Below are 27,876 nucleotides of genomic sequence, written 5' to 3' on the forward strand. Positions count from 1 at the left end.
ACGGAGACCCAAGCATGTTGGAAATACCCTAAAGTTCTTTTTTAACCCCCTCTCTATAGCTCCTTCTTTATCTTTTGACAGAGCATACTTATTTTACAGTTTCTTTCAGATTGTTTTATTACATCTAGTTCTTGGTATGCTGTTTTGCTAGCTTTGTCTCATTGTGGTTTGTCTCCTCATATGATTTGTAATTTTTTTGATTGAAGTGTAGTTGATATATACAATATTCTGTAAGTTACAGTTGATATGTACAATATTCTGTAAATTACAGTACAATATAGTGATTCACAATTTTTGAGTTAGACTCCATTTATAGTTATTATAAAATATTGGCTATATTCCCCGTGTTGTACAATACGTCCTCAGTTATGGACGAGAAGAGCAGCAGTGCTGTGAAGAACCAAAGCAACAGTATGAAGTGCAAGGCTTGAGGGTGCAACTCAACATCTCCACTAACATCTCCACTATCATTGCAAAATTACGTAGCCCTTTTATATGTTAGTTACTTCCACCTCTCTCATCTATAAACATATGACATCGGACTAAATCTCCAAGGCCTCTTTCAGTTCCCAAACCCTATAGTTTAGACTACCCATAAAAAATAAATGGAAGTCTGGGATGTTCAGTTTCTAAAGTCAAGCTCTAAAGGCTATAGACTTCCTCGTTAACAAATACCAGAAGGCATACAGAACTTTGTGGGTGCTCAATAAATATTAAACAATCAATTTTATCTTTCATCTGCTGAATGGGGTAATGCTGACTTGTCTCACAGAATTCCATGTAAGAAATAATAAATGAGAACAAAGTACTTTTCAGATAATGAAGTAATTCGAATAAGCTGCTTTAATAGGTCTGAGGTCTAGCTAGATGATGCAAGAATAAAGTGTCTTTTTTATTATTACATCTGGGAATACAGCAGTCTTTTCATCTGTTTAAGAAGCAACAGTCTTTATCCTTGCTTATCACCAAAAAGTCAGCATGAGTAATTTCTGTGCAAATGGAATTTTTCATGTGATTTTAGCATTTATCACTTTTAACAAAATGCAGCTTTTATGTTTACCTGATATCAAAATGGAAGCATATCTTGATTTAAACAGTTTAATGAGGCGTTCCATCAGCATTATACTACTCTGTGCAAGAAAATGCTTTTTGAAATGACTGATAAGCTGCACAAATGAGAAAACTGTAAATTTAATAATCCTCCTACTCAAAAAATAATACAATTCAGGAACTGTTACTAAGGAAAATGAAGTATTGCATTTTAATTTCCTACAGTCTTCCAGAGTATGTTGTTTTTTATGTTTATGTTCAATAAATAATCTGTGTTCTATTTTTTACAGTGTTTCAACAAAAGACTGCCAGAAGACAATCTGATGGTGACAAGTTCCATGGTCCTAAGAAACAAGGTACTAACATGAACTTCAGTTTATTTAATAATCTCTAAGTAAGAGTTAAAGAAATCTTATGAACACTGAATAAAGTCTCCTGCGATAGAAGTAAGTAATTGTGTACTTGGCTAATTTTACTGTTAAGTCAGTCAGTGTCTTACCCAAATATAATTTTTCCATAGTAAGATTAATGCAAGAAAATTATTTTAATTAACAAAGCCAAATTATTTTAATTAACAAAGGCAGGAATTGAACAGAGGCCTTACTAGGATATTTGTGGTGATGTTGATGATGTTGTTTGTTATCAGAGCTCCAGGAGGGTCAAGTAAGACGAATTCTCTAACATGCCTCAGAGACCTTTAGAGAGAAGCCTCTGGAACCTAACTTGGTAGGAGGGCAGATGATTGATGCCCCCATGAAGGGGACCAGCATGGGTTTTCTGTGCTCTGCATTGAACTCCAGTCAAAGATTGTCTCACTATTCTCTTGCCTTAGGTACTGGACCCACCATTTTTTGGAACAATTATTTGTCATGCAGAAAAGAGCTGAACATTTTAGCGCAGAGGCATCTCACACAGGAGGAATATTTTCCTCTTGCTCCATAAGGAGGCAGCTGCCTCCAGCTTTTCCTGACACACTTGCTTCCTATTGAAAAGAGGTCCTCTGGCAGGTTATTTATTATGATTTTTTTCTGATAATAAATCTTTGGTTAAAGTTCAAATATGAAAAACATAAAAGGCGGCAGAGGTGGAGGTAACACTGGATGACTCTGATAATCAATGAGCATGCACAGATGCTTTTAACCGCAACCCACTTTTGAAATAACATCACTCCAAAGTACTATTACCTTGAAATTGTTACTCATAAATCATTGAGAGAGACATTAAAATAAAACAGGGAAGTTATTTCACCAGCAGCCACTGACCACTTCCATAGTCTCTTTGTGTGCTATTGTGAAAATAGCAAAGTGCTGATTGCACCAACTTCTGACACCCACTGACCTATTAAATACGGAACCTCCTGGACTTGCTCCTGGGATGCTATGGACCACCCTCCAAACACAGGTGTGTCCTTAAATGAGTGGTCACCACCCATCACTTCAAGTGGCATTTCTCACGGCAGCGAGGTTGTATTAGATCATTCTTCCAATGAAGTATGTGGTGTTTGAATGCAGCACATGATGGACCTGAACTTCCAGTCTCCTACAAATCACTTGGATAGACTACTTATAAATTTGTATGCAAAAAACTCTCCTTATTGGACAATTTTTCATTTCTAGTGATTTCTTAGTTTGAAGGGAAAGATATATCTTTTTAAGTCTACTATTAGCCTCCCACTGTGCCTTTAGCTCTCTCAAGAAATAAATGCAGAACTCCATGTGAGATCATTGTACAATTAGGATCAAACAGTTATTGAAGAATTAAAGTAGAGAAGATTATTCCTATCTGGACTCTTCCACATACCTCACAGAGCTTTGAAAAGAATAAAGAAAGGGGACGCTTTGAGCTCTTTGGGAGAAAGTTTCCCTAAAGCATTTTTAACAAATTATTCAATTATTATATTATAATTAAATTACGTTAGAATTAAGAGGATGATGTGAAGAAGGCCACAGGAGATGAAAGAAGGGGACAAGTAACAAGTGTAATGAAGGGATCCTCAGAATGCCTGATCTGTCATCCTCTGGTTGTCCCACAGAGAGCAATATAAGAAAAGGCTGCTAATGTTTTTGAAGCTTAGAAGAAACCTATTAGTATTCTAATATATGTAGAGAAAAAATAGTCCCTTCTGTACTCAGAATAAAAGGGGAGGAGAGAATGGTGAAAGGAAACAAGAACCTAAGTTATAAAATATTTTACTGGATTAACATCTGTCCATATCTTGTTACTTAATTTGCTTCATCAAGATCAATGATGACCAGATTATTTTAATTCTTGGGGGTTAGGATACTGAAAATTTTAATCAAATTTTTGTGTGAATTTTTCACTCTCTAGATCTTTCAATCCAATTATTGATGATATTTTTGATTAGTCACCTTAGAGCAGTTCCCCTAGATTCCTTTAACTGTGGACATTAGTAATTCAGCAGAATGGAAAAGAATATTGTTCTGTTTTCAAGGAGTAGAGGAACATTGAAATGTTAGGGAAAAAAAAAACCTTCCTGATAACTGCAGTCTGCAGGGAAATCAGAATCTGGCATGAGAAAAAAAATAATTAAGAATAATGGGGAAGGTTTTGAAATTAAAGAATTAAGTACCTAATGGACTTCCTCTGTCCAGCCATTTTTCTCTAAAACTTTTCAGATATTTATGACCATCCAGACCATGGGACATACTAGACAATCAAAACTACTTATTCCTAAATTAATGAATACTTTTCAAATACCCTGGGATTTCATGATGTAATAGGAAAAACAGTGCATGCTTCACCGATGATAATCTCTTTATTTGATAGAGAACAAAAAGACCCTTTTGTGAAGTGTTTGTCAGAGTCAAGATTTTTTAAAGGGACTGGACAGGTTCTCTAAAGGTTAAAGAAATTATTCAGTTATTTCACTATGTGCTGGAAGGAAAAGGGATTATGAGAGCCAACTATTTTCCCACTGAAAGTATAGGCATTTCAGATGCCCTTTGTTGAAGACTGCCAAGGGATTGCCAGGAAGTTACATTATTGCTAAGTCAAGGAATTTTCCTGAGGAACAGAAAAAAATTAATTGGCACCATTTCCATGGAAACTCAACAGATTTCTTCAACTCAATTTTCACATCCTGGAAAAAATATAAGAAAAATGCTGAGGACTTTGGATCACAGATAAAAGTTTCCATCAAAATACATTTTTAAAATCAGTTTTTCCAAGTTGGTTTTAAAATTAGAAAAATTTTAAATCAGTGCCAGAGTGTTGTCCCCAGAATGTGCTGCTACCACACCTCCACCCACTTCCCAAAATTGAGCCTCACAGAGCAGTCAAGGGTTTGTTCTTCAACGTGGCAAACCAGAGAACTGAATTTGTCAGTGGGTTTGGAATCAATTAGAGTTTTGATGTCTGAGTCCTGTTAACTAAGCTCATGGAGGACTGATTTATAACCCCCAATCCCAATCGATTAAATCTGTTTTATGGGAAGATTTCTTCCCAGTGATGAGAATGCTTGTATTCATTAGACCCTTGCCAAATATTAATAATAAAGTTTTTATAAAATATAATTAGTAATTAGAAGACTACTAGGTGAACATGATGAAGTCAAAGGGTGCTGGAGGAATGTAAGGGCTTTGAGGAATTTAGTTGCCTAAGACCTACCTTAGACATGGACTACAAGTGGAACACATGAGAAGATAATATGCTCTAATAATAATAATGTCAAACCAACGCACAAAAAACAAAGTCTAGCCAAAAGAAACTGTTTGAAAGGCCATATTGTGGACAGATTTGGCCTTTAAATATGTTATATTTCAAAAATAATGTGCACAATATACTTTCAAATTTTTGCCATGTTTAACCCATGCTTAAATCCATGTCTCATGTAACAATTCAAATCTCCAACCACTCCCTATTGTATTATAGTATCATTTGCTACAAATTACTTTTGATATTTTCATTTGTTATCATGCGTCCCATATTGTCTTCTTATATTTGAGGCACATTTCTCTAAACTCATAATTCTATCAGAACTGGGAAAATAAAAGACGTATCAAGAGAATCATGCTATGCATAAAAACACACAAGAGAAAATAATTATTTTTGATAATGAAGACTATTCAGATGTGTTTAATAAGCAGGCACTGAATCTTATCTGCTCAGTAATTCCATCTTTCTGGCCCCAGTAGGCTTCCAAGTTTGCAATCTCTGATACAGTCTCTGGCCACTAATTCCTCAATGCAGACTGCAAAATCGTTATCAGCTGGTCTTTTCAGGGGGTGTGCATGCTCTTGGGAAAGATATAGTCAGGGAACACATCTTGTATGAGCTCTGTAAGTTCCCAGTGCTGCAGCAGTGTGATGAATGTTAAATAACAGAATTTTCTATAAGTAGGAGACCTGGAGAAATGCAGATGGTATTACCCTTATGTGAGCAAAAGAGAATGCTGGTCCCTGAGGTATTTTCATCTGGCTACTTTTGCCAGTAATTGATATATTAAAAAGAAAAGAGGGGAAATTATCAAAATGTAGTTATTTGTACTCCATAAAAGAATAATGGCTTCAATTCTTTTTTTCTGTGTAACTGACATTTCCATTTGTCATGTTCATAGGAGTTTTTTGTTTGTTTGGTTTCTGTTTTTGTTAAAGTCATACCTGGAAAAACTTGTGTAATAGCTGAGCTCTTGTCTAAAATGGTGATGTGTCAACAGCCAGAAGTGGCCTTTCAGAAATGCTTGTGAAGGAAAGGCATCAAAAACATGGAATTCTTAATAATAGTGGAAACAAAGACTGGAAAAAAGCTAATGCTGGAATATGGGACTAATTCCAATTAATTCTAAGGTTGAAAAAAGGGGATTGAAACAAATAAAATCAGTAGTCCACCTGCTGACCCCTAGCTATCACTCTACTACACAAATGCTAATTTTTTAAAGTTCTCACCACTGCAGCTCTGGTCTTTCTATACACATGCAGAAAAAGTAGTTCTCCCAGTAGAAAGCATCCTGAGACCCTGCAGTAAAGCTCTGTGAAGGAAAGATGGGATGGGCAAGAAAAATTACTGTTTATTCAGGGAGTTAGTTGCTTGCAGACCTATCAGTACATAGTGCCAAAGAAGCATGTTCCACCTATTTGTGACAAAGCTGCACTAGACAAAGCTGCTAAGTCCTGGGATCTTGAGTTATGAATTGCACCAAAGTCCTCTGTAGTCCTAGAGCAGAGAACAAAATTTGATCTGAACACAAGGAATAGAAGCAAAGGATAAACAATCACCAAATCTCTTGTCAAACATGATTCTTTGGATGCGTTCTCTTTTAAGAAGATTGAAGGAGAGAACAAATAAATGATACGAGAACTTCAAAAACCATGTCAAAGGAAAGGAAGGAGAATTTCATCATGAAGACTCAGGATAATTATACTTCTGTAAATGACTTACTTAATGAGTAAGGTTGTCATATATCTTCCCAAGAAGCACCAAGCTATCAGTATGGAGATAGTGGGAAATATGCAAGTGTGCCCTCCCCCAACACACACACACAAAATAAGAACATCTCAACTAATGATGTGTAATTGTTTTTAGAAAATAACTGTAAAGAAGTATGAATTATCTTTAATTTTCATTTATGAAATTAAGCTGAACCATTCAGCTTTCAGGATCAGTGCTAGATACCCACTGACAATATACAGGAGCCAAAAAAGAAAATTTCAGAAAACTGCAAACTCATAAACAAATTGAAAACATAGAGAGGAAACATCAACAGAAAGTCAGGGGTCGAGGTCAGACTGAGATGAAAGCAAAACATATGAAAGACATTTTAGCTGAGATGGCAGGATGAGGTGAAACATGTGACATGAAGAAAATGGATCAAATGACTAGAGGACATATGGCAAAAATAAAATAAACTTGGAAATTAAAATTTCAATAGCAAATTAAAATCCACGTTGGTTATAACAAAAAGGACTGACAGTGGGTAAAATCAATTATTGAAGTTGAGAACATAATTGGAAAAGGATTTGTTCCTAATACATGGAAATACTAAAAGCAGTCAAAAGACATGGAGGACAGAAATCCAACTCATGTATAATAGGTGTTTTTAAAAATAGGCTAGAAAATACAGTCAATGACATAGTTTAACAAAGCTTCAGAGTACAGAAGAGTGGGGGAATGAATATGCAGATTGTATGGACTCGCTGTGATCTAGCAAAAAATAAGGAAATATACCCACATTTAAAAGCATCTTAGCAAACCGTTTTAGTTATAAAGATGAAGAAACAACCCTAAAGTATTGAGGAAATATGTTAACTTAGATTTTCTGTTAAAAAATCAAAATCAGTTTTACAATTTAGAAAATGATGTAACAAAAATTTGAGATAATGGACTACATGATTTATTGGGAAAACGTTGCAACTTATATTTAGTCAGCTAATGTGTTTGTGTAAGAAGAAAACAAATATATTTTTTGGATGTCCAAGATTTTAGAAAAGATAGCATTTCTATGTCATCATGAAAGTATTCCCCAAAATATCTTCTAAATAAGTGAGAGATACTTAGCAACAGAAAGAGACTTGCAGACACAGAAAACAAACTTATGGCTACCACAGGGGAAAAGGGAGTGGGGGAGGGATAAATTAGGAGGCTGGGATTAACATATACACACTACTAGGTATAAAATAGATAACCAACAGGACCTACTGTATAGCACAGGAAACCATACTCAATATTATGTAATAACCTATAAGAGAAAAGAATCTAAAAAAAAAGTATATACATCATATATAATTAAATCACTGTGCTGTACACCTGAAACTTATATGATATTATAAATCAACTATACTTCAAAAAGTTTTAAAAAAAGAAGTTATGGCATTAAAGAATTTGTGCTGAATAATGAATTGAATAAAACATGGAATTAAATTTAAATAATTATTATAAATTTATTTATAAAACATCTGAATGTAAAATATCGGTGATAAAAATAGGCAATGCAAGAGATCATAATTTTATTGCAATAATCTAGGTCCAGTGCTCAAATAATATGAAAATGTCTAGGAACTAGAAAATAATTTAAAAATAAAATGATGCCCTATCAAGTCTTTACTAATCAAAAAACATAAGGTAAAAAATGTCTGAAATTTAAAAAAGTAATCATTATTTTAAAACAAACAAAATATATACCTTCTAAATCAGTTAATATTATATAATTATATAATATATACTCTATATCTATCTACCTAATCTTTCTAGCAAAAGGCAAAAACTAAAAAAAAGGCAAAAAGAAGATTCAAAATAAGGTTATAATTAGAACAGCAGTTATGAAAATACGTGTGTCAGTTAAACATCCTCAAAGAGCAGTCACAATCACTGAAGGCAAATGGCACTGTGTGAAGCGTTTATATACCATAGATCAAGTCCTCACAGCTATCTTATGAGGTAGATATTATTTTCCTTTTTAAGATGGATTGGTTATCTGTAATCAAGGTCACAGAAGTAATAAGTGGTAGAGGTCGAATTTCAGTTTAATTCTTTTTTTTTTTTAAAGCATTATTCATTTTAATTAATTAATTAATTTATTTATATTTAGCTGTGTTGGGTCTTCGTTTCTGTGCGAGGGCTTTCCCTAGTTGTGGCAAGCGGGGGCCACTCCATCGCGGTGCGCGGGCCTCTCACTATCGCGGCCTCTCTTGTGGAGCACAGGCTCCAGACGCGCAGGCTCAGTAGTTGTGGCTCACGGGCCCAGTCGCTCCACGGCATGTGGGATCCTCCCAGACCAGGGCTCAAACCCATGTCCCCTGCATTAGCAGGCAGATTCTCAACCACTGCGCCACCAGGGAAGCTCCTGATTTTTTTTAAGTCCTATTACTTTCAAGTTTGTTCCAGTTGCTCACAAAATAATTTGGTAAGATAGTACAGTATGGTATGGCATGGTATAGTATATCTGGCACAACTTGGAAGGGTGTATTCCATGGAGAAACCTATTCGCGAAGTGGGAGAAATTTCTTATTGTAAAAGCAACATAGTATTATTTCAGAAAGTTGGAAATTAGAAAAAGGTAATCACTTCTGATACCATCACAGTAGAAAGACCTGTATCATCTTTAAAACTTTCCCTGCCTGCTTTATTATATGCACAACATTTTTATGGTTAAAATTTTACTATATATACAATTTTGCATCCTGCTTTTGTACTTGTCCTTGTATAATAAGCACACTCTTTGTTGCACATGGTCTTTTAAATTATTATTATTTCAATGACTACCTAATATTTACTAAGTAGATATTTCACATTTTAAGTTCCTTGGTGTTGGCCAATCAAGTTGCTGACTTTCAGTTTTTCAGGGAAAATGTTCTTCTAGCCAGTCACTTGGTAGTAGAAAGAACTTTTATGAAAAGCTCAATTTGCTTTCTTACCTAATCTCTAGATTCATATGTCCACCAGACAGGTTGCTTGATGTTAATTTGACCAAAACTTGATCAAATGGAAAATCTTGTAAAGAAAAATTGATCTGAAAGGAACTAAAACTTTAGAAACTGTAGTTTGTCTTGAAGCTTTTACGATAAAAGAACAAGAGTCTGCCGTGTGGGCAAATAGCAGTCTGACAAATGCTTTTCAATGAAAATTATGTTAAACTCATACTAACTCTTACGAAAATAAACTAATAATAAATACTAATTTGAGGAGCAAGGAAAAACCCTTCCACCCCCCCATAAGATAGTCATCTAAATGCAATAAAGAAATTTTGCACAGCCTTCCAAAAATTACAGGTTGCATGTTTTGGTTTGATTAGTCTTCCCTTAGGAAGAAAGGAGGTAAAAGGCCTAATTTTCTTTGCAGCTTGTCACGCCTAATAGTAATTTATCAAGACAATTGGTTTTAATGTTTTTAGTATGGGGGAAAAAAAAAAAGAAGAAAAAGCAGATGTATGTAAAATTAGTCTAGTTGTAAACAACTCACTTTCGGGACTCAATCTGTCTACAACTTCTGCCACTCCTGAATTTTGTTCTTTTGTTGTCTCTGCACAACCATGCAAAACTGAATCCTGCCTCCCCCCAAAAAGTCATCTTACTTATATTTTCATAGCTAAAATTTGAACTATGAAGGGATAACTGAAATGAATATTATTAAAAGAATTCAATGTTTTTTTTTTAATTCAGCTAAACGTGCACATATAGCAAAACTGAAGTTGGTACCGTTTTCTGGGAAGGCTTGGCTTGAGATAACTTCTGTAAAAGCAGAAAATCCAGCTGCATGGGTATTTGCGATAAAAATGGATTCACACTTAGGCAAAGGGATGACAGAAGTGAGGTGCTAGTTAAATGGCATAGCTGTTAAATGACGATGCTAAACCTCCACCCTCTGGCAGGAATGGCACATGGAATTCTACTGCAAACAGCATCTTACGAATTGAATTGGACTGTGGAGACCTATAAAAAGCAAGTGGTATAAGAAGCAAGATCTCAATTGTTACCTGTGCTTTTGGTTGCTGAACCACTGAGCGCTCTGCCTGACTTCTGCTTCTCCAATTCTCCTGGGATTTCGTGTTCTGTCATCCCTGAAGGAAAAGATTTAGAGTATAGAATCTGTTGACATCTTGTTAGTTCTGGGGGAATAGGACTTCTGAAGGGAAAAGACAAGCCAAGAAAGCCCCCGTGGGAATCAGAATGATTGGCCATGGAGCAGTTTTATGTGCATGTGAACCTTTACAAAACAGGAATCCTCTCTGTGCCCCTGTTCCAAGATTCACTGCTGGAATCTCAAGACTGAAAGGAACCTGAGAGGTCATGCCAGGACTGCCCCAAGGCTCAAGTTCCCATCAGATACTTAAAACTGCTATCAAGTACTTGAACTTCTCATTTCCAGACTAACCAATCCTATCAATGAATCTTTATTACGATAGAATTTGAATGCCCTCCCCATTTCGCAAATCCCGTCAATCAGGTCTAGATACAGTCTAATTGATCTACTTCTTTCTTGAAAAAGAGTTCCCAGTCATGAGCAATTTCTCCAGCGATGTGCCCAATTTACTAGCAACCTGCCTACGGCTTGGCGGGACTACCTCTTCTCTCCTTCTAGACTCTGGGCGTATTTGGATTTGAGAGTGCATACGACGTGTGCTGCTGCTGAGGTATCCAACCCCTGCTGAGATAATGCAAGAAGTATGTTGGACTTTGGAGAAATATGTAAATGAGAACGCAAATGAGTTCTGCAGCCAGGCAGACGGTACACGTGTGAAGTCATCCAGAGACTTATAGGGAGTAACAGAGATTGGGGTAGCCTGGAGAGTACAGAGAGTCCCTAAAAGCAAACAGCTTCATTTATGTCTTTAAGCGCCATCAGAACACTGACTCACCCGTGGTCTGCAATTTTCTCTCACTGTTCCTCAGGCCAGTGTCTGGTGTGGCATTAGTAGCCTCACAGGAGACATCAGACCATCGAATGTTCTCATCGTGCCGAGCAGATCATACATAGCGTGTTCCAAAATAAACTCTTCTGAAAAGGAAGCAGTTCACTACAAAAGGACCGGCAATTATTTATTTTAAATCTGTCAGGAATAAATTCTCAAATGATCCTGCACCTCTTGTGACATTTGGATGTTGGTTGAGATCTTTTTTCCCAAAGCTGGAGAGATTGTGTTTATTCCATAAATATTTATTAGTAATGATAGTGTTAACTCTTTCTTATTTAGCTTACTATGCAGCAGGTCCTATGCTAAGTATTTTGTGGACCTAATTAAAAGTAATTCTCACAAAAGAACATGAAATTAGCACTGCCCACCACCAGCCTAGTGCAGAACTTTTGCTGTTCTTTCTCTCCTCATCCCTTTATGTTTTTAAGTGATGAGACACATTCTTTTCACCCATAACACTAGGTCTGAGTCATGACCATCCTTAGAAAGAAACCCATTTAAAAAATTGTACTGATTTATTTTGTAACTGCTTATAGACTAGCTAGAACAAGGAACTCAAACTGCTTATTTTTTAGAGTGTTTTTTTTTTTTTCCAGTTGTCATATGCAGACTTCTCATTAAAACACCCTTCCCTCATATTGTAGACAGATCTCGGATGGAGAGTCAAACCTTTTCCACCATAAGGGACTGCCTTGCTGCTGGGCAGGAGGAACTCATCCTACTGCAAGAGAAAGTCAAGAATGGGAAACTCTCTGTGGACGAAGCCCTGGAGAAATTTAAACACTGGCAGATGGGAAAGACTGGCCTGGAAATAATTCAGCAGGTAATACAGACCCCAATCCCTTCTGGAACATTCCCTCAGGTGCAGAGCTCCAGCATCTTTGTAAGCCTCTTTCTCTTAACAAGAAACACAGGTAACTGTTCTTTTGTTTTTAATCAACCACACACAAAAAAGAGGTTTTAAACTACCATTTAAAAGTTCGACAATACCCAGATTTCATGTTTACAAACCATCGATGAACTCAGTGCTGAGACCATGTATATCAGAGCTAATACCTAATCAACTTATAAGGTTGTCCTTAGTACAGTGCATGTTTTATGAATCTCATTGCTGAAATTATGGTGAAGCATCTTTACACTAACGTGCTCAGAATTCTGAAGAATGTATTATGTAGACCAGACTTAAAGGGAACAAGAAAATGATTGAAATCATATCAGACAATAGTCCTAAGTAAAATTTAATAAGTTTTATCGTCTCTTTTCCTTAACCTTTGGAAAAATAAATATATATATACATATATATCAGGATTTGCATGTATATAAATATATACATACATACATATATATATATCAGGATTTGCATATTTATGAATATATATATCGGTCAGGTTTTACAGAAATTATGCCAAGAGTATTAACTTCAGATAAGCTTGTCTTCTTTAAACATAATTTACATCCTGAGAGGGGACTGCAGTAGGTGGTTCTGAGAGGAGAATGAAAACAAAATATACTCTGTGTAATATAATATACACCCCATGACATTCCTCAGTGAGGGGTATCAGGACCATATTCTAGCTATCCAATAGGCCTTCCCACTCCCAAAATATTTTACCAGTTTCTTCTCATCATATAAAACCCCAGTACCTTAAAAGCCAGTTCTCAGGCAGCTGTTTGATTAAACACATTTCATTAGCTACATTAGGCCTAAGTATAAATAATGATTAATAGCATAATATGCTACCTTTCCCAAGGATCATTTTTATTTAAAAATAATGCTTAAGAAAAGATTTTTAAACAACAGGGCAATGAATCACAATGGTGATTCAAGCAATATGGCATACAGACAGGATATAATTTAGGCAAGGGACTTTTCCAGTACATCTGAGATCACAAGCCTTGTCAGAAATCACCTGTCTCTATGGATAGCTCTTGTTGTGGTTAGGTGACTGGATCTGGTCAAGATTTTGCAGTGTTAAGCAAGGGCAGTTCTTTTGCCAAACAAATGCTAAGAATGCTGATTGTAGAGTTCTGTAACGGATCGTTGTTCATGGTCAGAACTACAGTATTGCTTTCAATCCACACCATTGCCATCACCGTCAAGCATCCTTCTTATGCCGAAATGGGTAAAATGTGCCTAAGTGCAGACCTACAAATCACTTTCCTAGCAATGCTAGAAAATAAGTTATATACGTTTTGTTAAGTCAATTGTACTTCATCCTTCTTAGACCCTTCAATAATAAAGTTTACAATTTAAAGTGATCCCACCTAAATACCTTCTTGGTAAGGATTTCACTAGTTGCTTTATTAAACCCTTGGTTGTTTATATGTTATTTGTGTATTTATATTCAATACTGTTTTAGAAAGAATTTAAGGTGGTCTGTACTCAACTACTCTGAGACCAATGTGACTTATCTAATATATAGGGATAATGGGATAATGAATACAGTAAGTAAAACAAAACAAAACAAAAAAATTTAACCTGTAAATGCAAGAACAAACCCTAAGATTACTTTCCATTAGAGTCCAAAGTTTGTGACTCTGACTGAGGACTGTGGGAGGAATCAGTCAGTTCTTTTCCATTTCTTTCCCAAATTTATTGAGATATCATTGACTTTGTCTAAATCTAAAGTGTATAACGGGCTGATGTGATATATTGCAAAATGATGACCACCATAGCATTAGCTAACACCTCCATCATGTCACAAAATTACCATTTTTGTGTGACGAGAACAAATAATGCTAACTCTCTTAGCAACTTTCAAGTTGCTAAGTATAATATATATATAATACAGTACTGTTAAATATAATTATCCTGCTGTACATTAGATCCCCAGAACCTTTTTATTTTATAACTGGAAGTTGGTACCCTTTGACCAACATCACCATCTCCCCATTTCATCCACTCCTCAGCCCCTGATAACAATCATTCAACTCTGTTTCTATGAATTTGGCTTTTTTAGAGTTCACATATGTGAGATCACACAGTATTTGTCTTTCTCTATATGACTTATTTAACTTAACATAATGCCCTCAAGGTCCATCCATGTTGCCGTAAATGGTAGGATTTCCTTCTTTCTCCTTGCTGAATAATATTCCATTGTGTGTGTGTGTGTGTGTGTGTGTGTGTGCGTGTGTATATATACACACACACATATATATATACATATATAACACATCTTCTTTATCCATTCATCTGTTGATAGACACTTAGGTGGTTTCCATATCTTGGCTATTGCAATAAACATGGAAATGGAGCTATTTCTTTGAGATCCTGATTTCATTTCCTTTGGATAAATACCCAGAAGTAGGATTGCTGACTCATATGGTGGTACTATTTTTAATGTTTTGAGGAACCTCCATACTGATTTCCATAATGGCTGTACCAATTTACATTTCCACCAACACTGCACAAGGCTTCCCTTTTCTCCATAACCTTATCTCTTACCTCTTGTCCTTTTGATGATAATCATTCTAACAGTTCTGAGGTAAGATCCTATTGTGGCTTTGATTTGCATTTCCCTGATGATTAGTGATGTTGAGAATTTTTTCACGTATCTGTTGGCCATTTTTATGTCTTCTTTGAGAGATGTCTATTCAGTTCCTCTGCCCATTTTTTAATCAGATTATATGGGACTTTTTGCTACTGAGTTGTGTGAGTTTTTTATATATTTTGGATATTAACTCTTTCTCAGATACATGATTTGCAAATATTTTCCCTCAGTCCATAGTGTGCCTTTTTATTTTGTTAATTGCCTCTTTCGCCATGCAGAAGCTTTTTAGTCTGATGTAGTCCCCGTTGTTTATTTTTGCTTTTGGTGCTTGTGCTTTTTCAGTCATATTCAGAACATCATTGCCAAGACCGATGTCAAAGAGCTTTCTCCCTGTGTTTTTTTAGTCAGTCCTTAACATAAGGGCCTGAACAAAAGTCAGAACAACAAAAAATGAATGTTCTCCCTGTTTTCCCAACACACACTCATCCCCATATACTTTTCAGTATTACTCTTGTAGTTTACAAAAATGTTCATTTGTATCCTGAGGATGAATCTATCAGAGGTAGCTGTGAAGTTATATTATTCTTGACAGAGATATTATCCTAGGAAAATAGGAGAAAAAATGGCACAAATACAGAGTTAATAGTAGAAGAGCTTCTAGACTAGTGAAGACCGATGTAGAATCCCTGGAGTCAAAGGTGAGATGGCTGAGAAAACCTTGCCTTTAGCTCTCCTCACTCCTGCTCACAGCCATTGGGGTCCCTTGCTCCACTCATAGGAAGGGATCTTTAAGGCAATGAAAACAACTCTAGGAAAAGTGGTTTCTAGGCTTCAGGGGCAACCCTTAGGAAAAATGCTACTCTAGGTTCTCTTCTAAAAGCAGATTTTTTGAATGTTAGCTTGCTTTACCTTTCAGTTAAATAGTTAATAGATGTTCAATGTAGAATGTTTGGAAAGTAAAGAAAGGTCACAGATGAGTTAAGAAGGGAATCCAGTTTGTGTATCATTTGCTACCATGTCCCTGGTTCTTAGAAGGAATTTCTAGTAAGGCAGGTACCCTACAGAGGCTGGAGATGGGCTCAGACAGCAGGAGACCATCATTGTGCTGGCCTCCTGCTTTTGGACACCAAATAGCCAATGTAGATGCCTCAGGTGTTCGATTGGGAAAACAGCTCCCAAAAGAATTGGGCTCTGGGTTTCTACCTTAATTCTACCACTTATAACTGTGTGATTTGGGAAAGTTACTTAATCTCTCTGTAGCTCAGTTTCCTTATCTGTAAAATGAGATGATGACGTTCTTTATCCACTCCATGAAGTTGTGAGGATTAAGTAAAATAATGCATCTAAAGTATCAAGGACGGTGATTGGGACACTGTAAGTACCAAATTAACACTAAGTAGTAGTGGTGGTACTGGTGATAGTAGTTCAAGTTTTCATCTTAATCCATGACAAATTTGTGAATCTTGACTTCTGTTTCCTGGTTGTTCCCTCATTAAGGAAAAACTACGCCAGCTACGAGATTGCATTATTGGGAAAAGGCCAGAAGAAGAAAATGTCTACAGTAAGTAAAATTTGCCTGCTATTCAAAAATAATAGAATGGAAAATGCAAGGACAGTAGAGTCAAACAGGCCCGACTTCAAATTTATACTCTATCACTTCCCAGCTGCTTAAACTGGACAGTGTCTTAATCCTTGGTATTCAGGGTCCTTGTCTGCGAAACAGGAATGATTTTACATATATCTGGAAGTGGTTGTCCAAGTTAACAGATAAAATACTTTTCACCTTCTCTGTCGCATAATGGACCTTCAATACATGCTAGTTACTTCCTTTCCTTTGACTTGTATGTAAATTGTAAATAAGATAATTCTGCTCCAGCTGTTTGGTGTTTTTTTGTTGTTTTTTTTGTATGAGTCATTATATAGGGTATTAAATTATTAAGGAGTCACACTTTTTTTTAATAAGGTAGAATATTCTCAATATAGTCAATTCTCACACCTGTCCACATGTGGATCATTTTAAATTATAAATTTTGTGTTGCCTTGTCCTGAAGCTATCATGCTTCTTTGCAACGCAGATTCTCCTTGCTAATAATTAACAGTTGCTCCCAGGGGGGAAAAGCATTCGTTTGAATGTTAACACAAACCAAACATTATTAAGACGGTAAATCTTCTGCAAAGATAAACAACACATTCCAAAACTGAAAATAAAATACATTGTCACTCTGTGATCACTGTGTCCCCAAGTCCCTACCCCTGCACAGATAATTAAAAACTAACAGCCACTAGCGAAGCTTGAAAGCTTCCATCTCTTCCATTTTCAATAATATTGCATAGCTAGTACTTCATGCTGAAATTCACCATGTTAAAAGTCATTTTCTTTTTTACATTATTGGGTTGTTATCTACTTTTTCATAGAGAATTCTTTAAGCTCTCTTAGAAATGTTTTCTAAAACAGAAATATACTTTCTAAAATTAATAATAATAATAATTATTATATAATATATTATATATAATAATATTATTAATTATTAATAATAAATATTATTAATATTATATATAATAATATTATATATAGTATATTATATATTATATATAATATAATATATATAATATCATGTATTATATTATTATATATAATATAATGTATTATATAATATATATTATATATAATCTATAATATATTATATATTATATGTATTATATATTATATATAATATTACATATATTATAGATTATATATTGTATCTTCTATATTATATAATTATATATAATATATTATATATTATTATATAGAATATATAATATATTATATTATTATGTTATATATTATATTTTATATATTACTATATATTATAATATATATTATATATTATATTATATAGTATATATAAAATAATATATAATAATATAATCATATATAATATATAATATTATATATTATATATAATATAATATATATAATAATATATATAATATATAATAATATATTATATATTATATATTATATTACATATTATTATAATATAATATATTATATATAATATATAATCATGTAATATATATTATATATAATATATTATATCATATATAATATATTATATATAATATATAATATATTATTATAATATTATAATATATAATATACAATACTATATATTATACATATATATTATATGTATATTACATTATTATATTATAATATTATATATTATATATTATTATAATATAATATATCTAATATATGTTATATAGAATATATAATATATATTATATATAATAGTATATTATTATAATAGTATATTATTTTATATATATTATAATACATTATTATATATTATGTATTATATTATATATAATATAATGCATTTTATAATATTATATATAATATATGTTATATGTATTATATTACATATATAATATATAATATATAATATTATATAATATATATTATTATATATAATATATAATATATTATATATGATATGTTATATATTATTTTATATATATTATTCTATATTATATTATTTATATTATATATAATATTATATATATTATATAGGAAATAATAATATATAATATATAATAATATAATCATATATAATAATGTATAATATAATATATATTATATATAATATATTATATATTATATAATATATAGTAATATATAATAATATATTATATATAATATATCATATATCATATATAATATATTATTATACTATATAATACAATACTATATATTATATATATTATATATGTATATTATATATATTATATTATATTATAATATATACTATATTATAGTATATATTATTATAATATAAAAATATATATGTTATATAGAATGATATAATATATTATATATATAATATATAATATAATAATATATATTTTATATATTATATATTATATAATACATATTATAATATATTATATATAGTATATATTATATTATATATTATATATAGTATATATTATATTATATATTATATATTATATATTATATTATATATTATATTATATATATTATATATATTACCATACTATTATAGTATACATTATATATTATACTATATATACTATATTATATAATATATAATAATATATAATATTATATAATATAATTATATATTATATAGTATTATATATAATGATATATTATATAGTATTATATATATTATATTATTTATATAATATATAATATATAATATATATTATATTATATCTGTATATATGCTATAATTATAATTAGTATATAATCTTATATTACTATATATAATATATAATTAATATATTATTTTATATATTATATTATATATTATTATTTATATTTTATATATTATTATATATTATTATATATATATTATATTATATAGATATAATATATAATATGATATATTATATAATATATAATATATAATATATTATTATATATTATATAATTATATATAATATATTATATATTATATAATTAATATATTATATATATTATATATAATATATATTATATGATATAATTCATATATTATATATTATATAATAATATATTATATTATATAATTATATATTATATATAATTATATACTTTATATTATATATTATATATAATATACTATATATTATATAGATTATATAATATTATAATATATTATTATATATATTATATATATTATATAATATTATAATATATATTAATATTATTATATATTATATGTATATTATATATTATATTATAATATATTATATATTATAATATAATATATTATTATTATTTATTAATAATTAATAATAGAAAATGTTTTCTAAAACAGAAATATACTTTCTAAAATAATTAAAGTCATAAACACAAGACTAATTTACAAATCACTGAGTTCTACAGACCTCCATTGTAATGTGGAAGAAGAGTAAAATTTTAACAATGTATAAAATTACAAAAAATATAAATAATTTTACTAAGAAACATTAAGTAGTAGTAGTAGCTAATATTTATTAGCTATCTACTATACACTTAATATTACCTTATTAACAACCCTTTGAGATAGGTATTAGTCCCAATTTATAAGTAAGGAAACTGAGAATCTGACAAACTAACAAGCCCCTAAACACACAGATTACAGACTACAACCTACGGCTATTGGAATCCAAAGTTAGACTCTTAATCATTAGGAATTAACTAGTTCCCCTTCCAGCCAAAATGGAATAAGTAGTACCAGACACATCCTCCCAATGTAAGAATACAATTACTGGGCAGAAAAATGACGCAACTGATTTCAGGGAGTAGACAATAGGCAGCCTAAGACTATAATCTCAGAGAAAAACAAAATGTATGAGATATCTCTCATGATTGCCCAGGAGACTGATTTTCTGGCTACAATCTGTGCAAAGCAAGCAAGCAGTCCTGTCAAACTGAGCGGTGCAAAGATCAGAGTTCAGGGCAGCCAGAGCTGCTGCGATGTGTATAGTGGGTCATTGAAGAGGAGGTAGCTGCGTAGAGAGGTAACCTCAGACAGAGTGAGGGACTCCAAAAGTCTGTGGCTGAGAGACGAGCTGTACATGTGCAGGGCAAGACCACTCAAGGCGTACAAGATAACTGCTTTTAACACTTGGAAGGCAGAACAGAAACACTGGAGATAGAGCAGAGCCAGGAAAAAGCCAAACTGGGGATGTTTGAGTTCTGCCCTGCCAGAGAGGAAAGTTCTCCTTAACACTTTGTTAAAACACCTGGCATCCTGCTGTGACACTCAAGAGGTATAATGAGTAAGGACTATGACTTAGAGTAAGACCTCCTCTAGACATGCCCCAACAAAGCCTAAAACCAAGCCCCTACATGAGCCCCACAGAAGACAGTTTGTAGGCTTAGTCCTACTGAGAGCCTTAAAAAACACCTTGGGCTAACTATAGGTCAACACTGAAAAAAGCAGAAAACCAAGCTTACCACAAGTTCTTGCCAGTAATCAAACTGCCTGCTAAAACAAGAACCTACACTCATCGAAGGAATATTACAGAATCCAGAATATACAACAGATTATCTTTAAAGTCCAGTGTTCAGGGCTTTTTTTAAATAAAAGAAGAGGTATAAATAAAAAGACAAATGTAATTCATAGAAAAGAAAAAAGAAAGCCATCAATAAAAACTGAACCTGAGATGATCCTGTTGTTGACCTTAGCAGACAAAACTTTAAATTATGAACATATTTAAATTAATGAAAAATATGGTTTTAAGGAGTGTATAAATATGAAATCTCAGCAGGAAAATTGAAGCTATATAAAAGAACCAAATGGAAATTTGTAGAAATTAAAATTACAATAAGAAAAATGAAAAATTTATCAGAAGAGCTTATCAGCAGATTGGATATAGCAAAAGTAAGTAAGAGTTAATGAACTTGAAGACAGATCAACAGAAATTATCCAATATGATGACCAGGGAGATAAAAAGACTTTAAAAATGAACGGAGCCTCAGAGACATGTAGTACAACATAGGACAGTCTAGCATACATGTAATGAGAATCCCAGAGGAAAAAAGAATGAGTTGGGGCCAAAACATTTTAAAAGAAACAGTGGTCAAATACTTTCCAAATTTAATGTAAACTACCTCCATACTGTTCGAGGAACTTCAGAAAATTCCAGTTAGCATAACTGTTAAGAAAACTACATAAGAAAACTACATCTGGGCAACTTGTACTCAAACTACAAGTCAAGATAAAGAGAAATTCTTGAAAGCAGCCAGAGAAAAAAGACACATTACATATAGAGGGAAAAGGATAAGCATATTCCATATTCACTAATTGCTTATCAGAAACATGGAGGACTAAAGACAGTGCAATAATATCTCTAAAGTGCTAAAAGAAAAACAAATGACCACTTAGAACTGTATATCCAGGGAAAATAACCTTCAAAAATTTGTTGAAATAGAGACGTTTTCAGATAATCGAAATCAGAGAATTCATAGACAGCAAAACTGCAATGTAAGAAATGCTAAAGAATGTCATACAAGGTGAAGGGGTTATTAACAAACAAAAACTCAGATCCACACTAAGGAATAAAGAACACTGAAAATTTTACAAAGCAGATAGAAATAAAATATTATGTTTTCTTTTTTCTCATAAATTATTTCAAAAACAACTGTTTAAAGCAAAATAGTAACAAATTAGGGATTATAGCATATGAAGAAGGAAAAGATGTGAAAACAATTATGCAAATACAGAGGGTGCAGATAAGTGGAATTATATAGTTGCAAAATTTTTGTAACATGTAGTTCCAAGTATGGAATATAAAGAATCAGTTATAAAGAAGAGGACACATTAAGGTAAGAAAGATGAAGTGTCAAGTGTAAGACATGAAGCATGAAGAAGTACACTATTGTCTCTAAATAGACTGTAAGTTAATGGTACATATCTTAGTTATAAAGTAGGTAGATAGATAGATAGATAAAGAAACTAATAGAGGAAATAAAATGAAACACTACAAAGCTATTTGATTCGCCAAAAAGTAAAGCAGGAAAGTAGCAAAAACATAAACAAAATGGATTAGTAAATAACCAAGAACAAGATGTTAGTATTAAACTGAGTCATATCAATAATTGTGTTAAATGTAAATAGATTAAATGTATCATCTAAAAGGTAGACATTTTCCAACCTGATAAAAAGGTAATACCCAACTTTGTGCTATCTAAAGGACATGCATTTTAAATATGACACAGATAGGTTAAAAGTAAAGATGGTGAAAGATCTACCATGCCAATAGTAAGCATAAGAAAGCTGGCATGGCTATATCAATACAAGACAAGATGAATTTCAATACAAAGAGTTTTACAAGAGACAAAAGAAGATATTACAAACTGACAAAAGGGCAGTTCACTAGGAAGATATAAAAATCCTAAATATTTGTGTACCTTAAACTGTGTATGTATTTATGAGTTTTATCAAAACTCATGAAGCAAAATTTGATAGCACTCAGAGATGTTTTCACCTATTTCTTAGTAATTGATAGAAGAAATAGAAAAAAATCAGTAACAATATAGAAGATCTAAGCAACACTGTCAACAAACTTGACCTAATTGACTTTACAGAACAGGGCATGAAAAAAATTCAGAATACACGTTTGTTTAAGGTGTACATGGAAAGTTCAGCAAGACAGAACACATACTGGACTATCGAAAATTTTCAATAAATTTAAAAAGATTGAAATCTTCAGAGTATGTTCTCTGAAAGATTTCAGTCTTTTGAAATCTTTTATCTCTTACCACAACAGAAATAAATTAGAATTTAATTAAGAAATTAGAAAAAAATCTCTCCAAAGAGTTAAGAATTAAATACAACATTTCAAAATAACCCATGGGGTCAAATAAGAAATCACAAGGAAATATTTCAACCTGAATGATAAAGAAAACACAACATTACAAAATTGTGGAATGCAATCAAAACAGTACTTACAGGGAAATATATGGCTATAAATGTGAAAGTAGAAAAGATGAAAAACTTAAGATCAGTGATCTAAGATTCCATCTTAGGAAACTAGAAAATGAAAAGCAACTAAATCCAAAAAGAGCTGAGAGGAAAAAATAATAATATCAAAAATCAATGAAACAGAGAAATAATAGAGAAAATTAACAAAACCAAAAATTAGTTATTTAAAAATGTTAATGAACTTGATAAGCCCATGGCAAAAATGATCATGCAAAAAAGAGAAAACAAGAGTTACCTATATCAGGAGTTAAAATGAGGCTATCACAACAGATCCTACAGACATTAAAAAGATTCTAAGGAGATATAATTAAGTTTTTGCCAATACATTAAACAACTCAGACAAAAAGTGCAAATTAATTAAAAATAAAACTCACCAAACCTGACTCCAAAGGGGAAAGAAAAGAAAAACCCTACATTTCTGTGAGTAAATCTCATTGTAGTCTGACTTTTAGAACTTTGTTAATATTTTACATATTCAACAAACTAGGATGGGACAGAGAAGGGGTCAAGATGGAATATAAGCAGAGGAAAACGAACCTAGCAGTATTACAAATAAACAACATATCAACACTAAAGGGGGATAGAAAAAAAAAAAAACAAATAAATTTAGAAAACAGCATATTCTAAGACTAAAATTAAAAGAAAAAAAACAGTACATAAAAATTGTATTCTATACTCCAGTTAGTAGGTCTTATTTCTCTACAGGGGTATAGTTTAGCAATTTCAAAACTACTTTATGTATATTCTAGCATTGAGTAAATAAATAAATGCACTATTGATAATGAGAGCCAGGTTTCCTATTGTCAGAGAAAGGAGTTACAACTAAGGAAAGAAGGAAGCCCAGAATGAATCTTGTAGTATCGGATTGGAATTGGAGGTAAAAGCGTAACAACTCATGGCTGTTAATATTGGGTTGGCCAAAACGTTCATTCAGGTTTTTCCATAAGATCATATGGAAAAACCTGAACGAACGTTTTGGCCAACCCAATATATATGTTACACATAAATATAGAAATATAGTTGTATATATATTTCCTTAGCTCTGTCTGCTGAGAGCACCTAGAAACAATGACAGCCCAGCAACAGTGCGCACATCTAGTACCTAGATCTTAGTTCACAAAAAGAAAAATGGCTAATAAGCATGTGAAAAGATGCTCAGCATCATTAATCATCAGGAAAAAGTAAATTGAATTACACCGAGGTACCAATACACAACAAATATAGCTAAAATTTTTTAATATTGTCAAAGTTAAGCAATTAGAATGTGGAAGAACTGGACATGCACTGCATGCATTGCTGATGATGGGAGTATAAAGTGTTGTGACGACTTTAGAAATATTAAATATGCACTTACTATTGCTAGATAACCTAGCTATTCAAGAGAAAGAAAAGATGGAAAATATGTTCATTCAAAAACATGTTCATGAAAGTTCATAGCAGTTTCATTCATAGTAGCCAAACTGGAAACAATCCAAATGTCCAATAGGAGATTAGGTAATTATACTGTGATATATTCACACAATGGAATACTACTCAGCAGTAAAAAGGGATACCTACTATCACACACACAACCAGAATGCATCTCACGGATGTTATGCTGAGAGAAAGATACCAGACACAGAAGAATACCTGCTGTAAGATCCCATTTATCTGGACTTCTAGATAAAACAAATCTATAGAGATAGAAATCAGCTCAGGGGCCATCAGGGGTAATGGTGGGTGAGAATTGAGGTAAGGGGGCACAAGGGAGTTTTCTGTGGAGATGAAGTGTTCTCTGTGCTAATGGGGGCGATGGGTATATGCTGTATAGATTTGTCAAGAGTCATCAACCTATACACTTAAGAATGTATGACTTGTACTGTATGTAAGTAGTTCTGAATAAGGTTAATTTTTTAAAATACTTGAATAGCTCAGGCTAAAAGAATATCAAAGCAGAGTAGGAGTAGCATCGAAATATATATACTACTAAATGTAAAATGGATAGCCAGTAGGAAGCTGCTGCATAGCACAGGGAGATCAGCTCGGTGCTTTGTGACCTCCTAGAGGGGTGGGATGTGGAGGGTGGGAGGGAGGCTCAAGAGGGAGGGGATATGGGGACATGTGTATGCATATGGCTGATTCACTTTGTTGTACAACAGAAACTAACACAGTATTGTGAAGCAATTATACTCCAATAAAGATCTATTGGGGCTAATAGAATAGAGCCCCAATAGAATCTGCCTGCTAATGCAGGGGACACGGGTTTGCTCCCTGGTCTGGGATGATCCCACATGCCGTGGAGCAACTAGGCCCGTGAGCCACAACTACTGAGCCTGCACGTCTGGAACCTGTGCTCCGCAACAAGAAAGGCTGCGATAGTGAGAGGCCCGCGCACCGCGATGAAGAGTGGCCCCCGCTTGCCGCAACTAGAGAAAGCCCTAGCACAGAAACGAAGACCCAACATAGCAATCAATCAATCAATCAATCAATCTTTAAAAAAAAAAAAAGATCTATTAAAAAAAAAGAATTCATCAACGAAAAAAAGAAAAAGGCAGAGTAGGAAGCTTTTATTATTGTCAGATATCTAAAATCATAATAATGTGGGACAAGTGTCAGAAGGAAAAAAGACAAAAATTTAAAAAGACATAGTTTCACACTTAGTGGCTGGAGGTTAGTATTTTTTAAATCACGTTGTGAAACTACATAGTCACTTCAAGGACAAAAGTAGTCAAACAATAAGAAGAAGCAACCTTAAGATAAATATTGAGCAAAACTCAGTAGAATGTGCTTTTTTTGTCTTGTAGATAAGCTCACCATTGTGCACCATCCAAATGGTAAGTGTTTGGTGTTTATAGAAGGATTTAGGACTAAAACAAAGCTCATAGTAAACCAACTTTTATATTAATGTAAACCTAATGTGATTAAGCTGGTCACTGTAAAAACTCACAGAGATTTTGTATTTATAAGCAAAACCACTTGACATCCAAAATAAATGTGAGATGATTCTAGAATAGCAATGCTACAGGCGTTGTGATATAGTAAAAGAAGCACGTGCTTTGAACTCTGACCTGGCTCTCCACGACTTTACTAGCTGAGACCTTTGGCTTAAACTCTTTAAGCCCCAGTTCCCTCATTTGTAAAATGCAGATAAGAATTCTATCAGCTCGGTGCTTTGTGTCCACCTAGAGAGGTGGGATAGGGAGGGTAGGAGGGAGATGCAAGAGGGAGGAGATATGGGGATATATGTATATGTATAGCTGATTCACTTAGTTATACAGCAGAAACTAACACACCATTGTAAAGCAATTATACTCCAATAAAGATGTTAAAAAAAATAAAGAATTCTATCGTGGAGAATTACTATAAAAAGAGATGATGATTTGTGTAAATGGAGCTAACGCTTGATAAGTGGGAGATGTTGATAGAACAAATGAAATTGGAATGGCACGCAATAGCTGAGGGGTTCCCTTCAATGTGATGGGGGAGGATGGGTGCAGAAGGTAGGGAGGGTAGAGGGGAGCTGCCGGCCAGCTGGGGGCTGTCCCATGAGCTCCAAGCACTGCCTGCAGCCTGAAGCACAGGGCTGACTGCAGGAATGGAGAGGCACGTGGCTGGGATGGAAAGTGAGACACCTGTGAGAAAAGCAGGAAGTAGCATGGGCCAAGGTGGAACAGTAGAAACAAACTTTTATAAAAAAAAAAAAAGTGTGCTTTGCAATTGCCTGATTCTGGTAAATGGGGAAGAGAAAAAGAAGAAAAAGGCATAATCAAGTGGAGCTTGTTATTCGAAGATGTTGGATTGTTCTGAGCTGAAGCAACTCCTTGAGTATCCTATTCTAGTCAATCCCTATGTGTAGGAGAAATTAATACATACTTGTCAAGCATACTATTTAAATGTGCCCTTTTTGATCTCTTTAATATTTTTTCTCTTTACCCATATCCTATTCTTTGCATATATATTTTTAAAGTGCTGAATAAAGGAATTATTAAATGTGTGAACAAGTGAAGAGATAGTAACAGAGTTTGTATTTCTAGGTAATGAAAATGCCCACAATGAAAATGTGTCATATAACATACCCTTTGGCAATAAGGTGGGTTGTATATATCTTCATTTTTATAAAATGCAAAAAAGAATTCTTTGTTGAGAAAGAATATGAAAGCCTTCTATGCTGACTATGCTTTGAAACATTCCAACAAATGTGAACTAAATAGGTCACATAAGCATTTGTGTGCAAAATCCATGAGCAATAATTTAAAGAAATTAACTGTTCTGAAAAAAACAAAGAAAGAACTCAAAGGAAAAAGGCACTGAGGCCAAAGTGTGGCTGAGTTCAGCTGACCAAATAAATCTTAGAGGAGTTATAAACACATCTTCTTTAGCAAAAGGAACATGATGAGCCTATTTGAACCACGATTTATACAATCCTTAAAGTCTAGTTTTAAGAAAAAATGTAATGCCAAAATATTGTTCATATAAATATGCATTACTTCACATTGTAGAGTTAACTGAAAGTAAATTGCTAACA

At 32.9% G+C, this 27,876-nt stretch overlaps 1 protein-coding gene across 9 annotated transcripts in view; it reads left to right on the forward strand.

Annotated features, from left to right (window-relative positions):
- Positions 1–27,876, forward strand: part of BANK1 (B cell scaffold protein with ankyrin repeats 1) — a 498,899-nt gene that overhangs the window by 466,676 nt on the left and 4,347 nt on the right. For all 9 annotated transcript variants that reach the window (XR_014263843.1, XM_082462342.1, XM_082462343.1 and 6 more), the window contains exons 11-15: positions 1,341–1,406; positions 12,061–12,239; positions 16,405–16,468; positions 26,156–26,185; positions 27,386–27,441. Coding sequence is in view for 8 of the 9 variants with exons in the window: in XM_082462342.1 (XP_082318468.1) it covers positions 1,341–1,406; positions 12,061–12,239; positions 16,405–16,468; positions 26,156–26,185; positions 27,386–27,441 (395 nt within the window). In the remaining variant the exon portion in view is untranslated. The remainder of the gene's footprint in view (positions 1–1,340; positions 1,407–12,060; positions 12,240–16,404; positions 16,469–26,155; positions 26,186–27,385; positions 27,442–27,876) is intronic.

This window comes from Balaenoptera physalus (genome assembly GCF_965194825.1).
Source record: "Balaenoptera physalus genome assembly, chromosome: 5".
Lineage (NCBI taxonomy): Eukaryota > Metazoa > Chordata > Mammalia > Artiodactyla > Balaenopteridae > Balaenoptera > Balaenoptera physalus.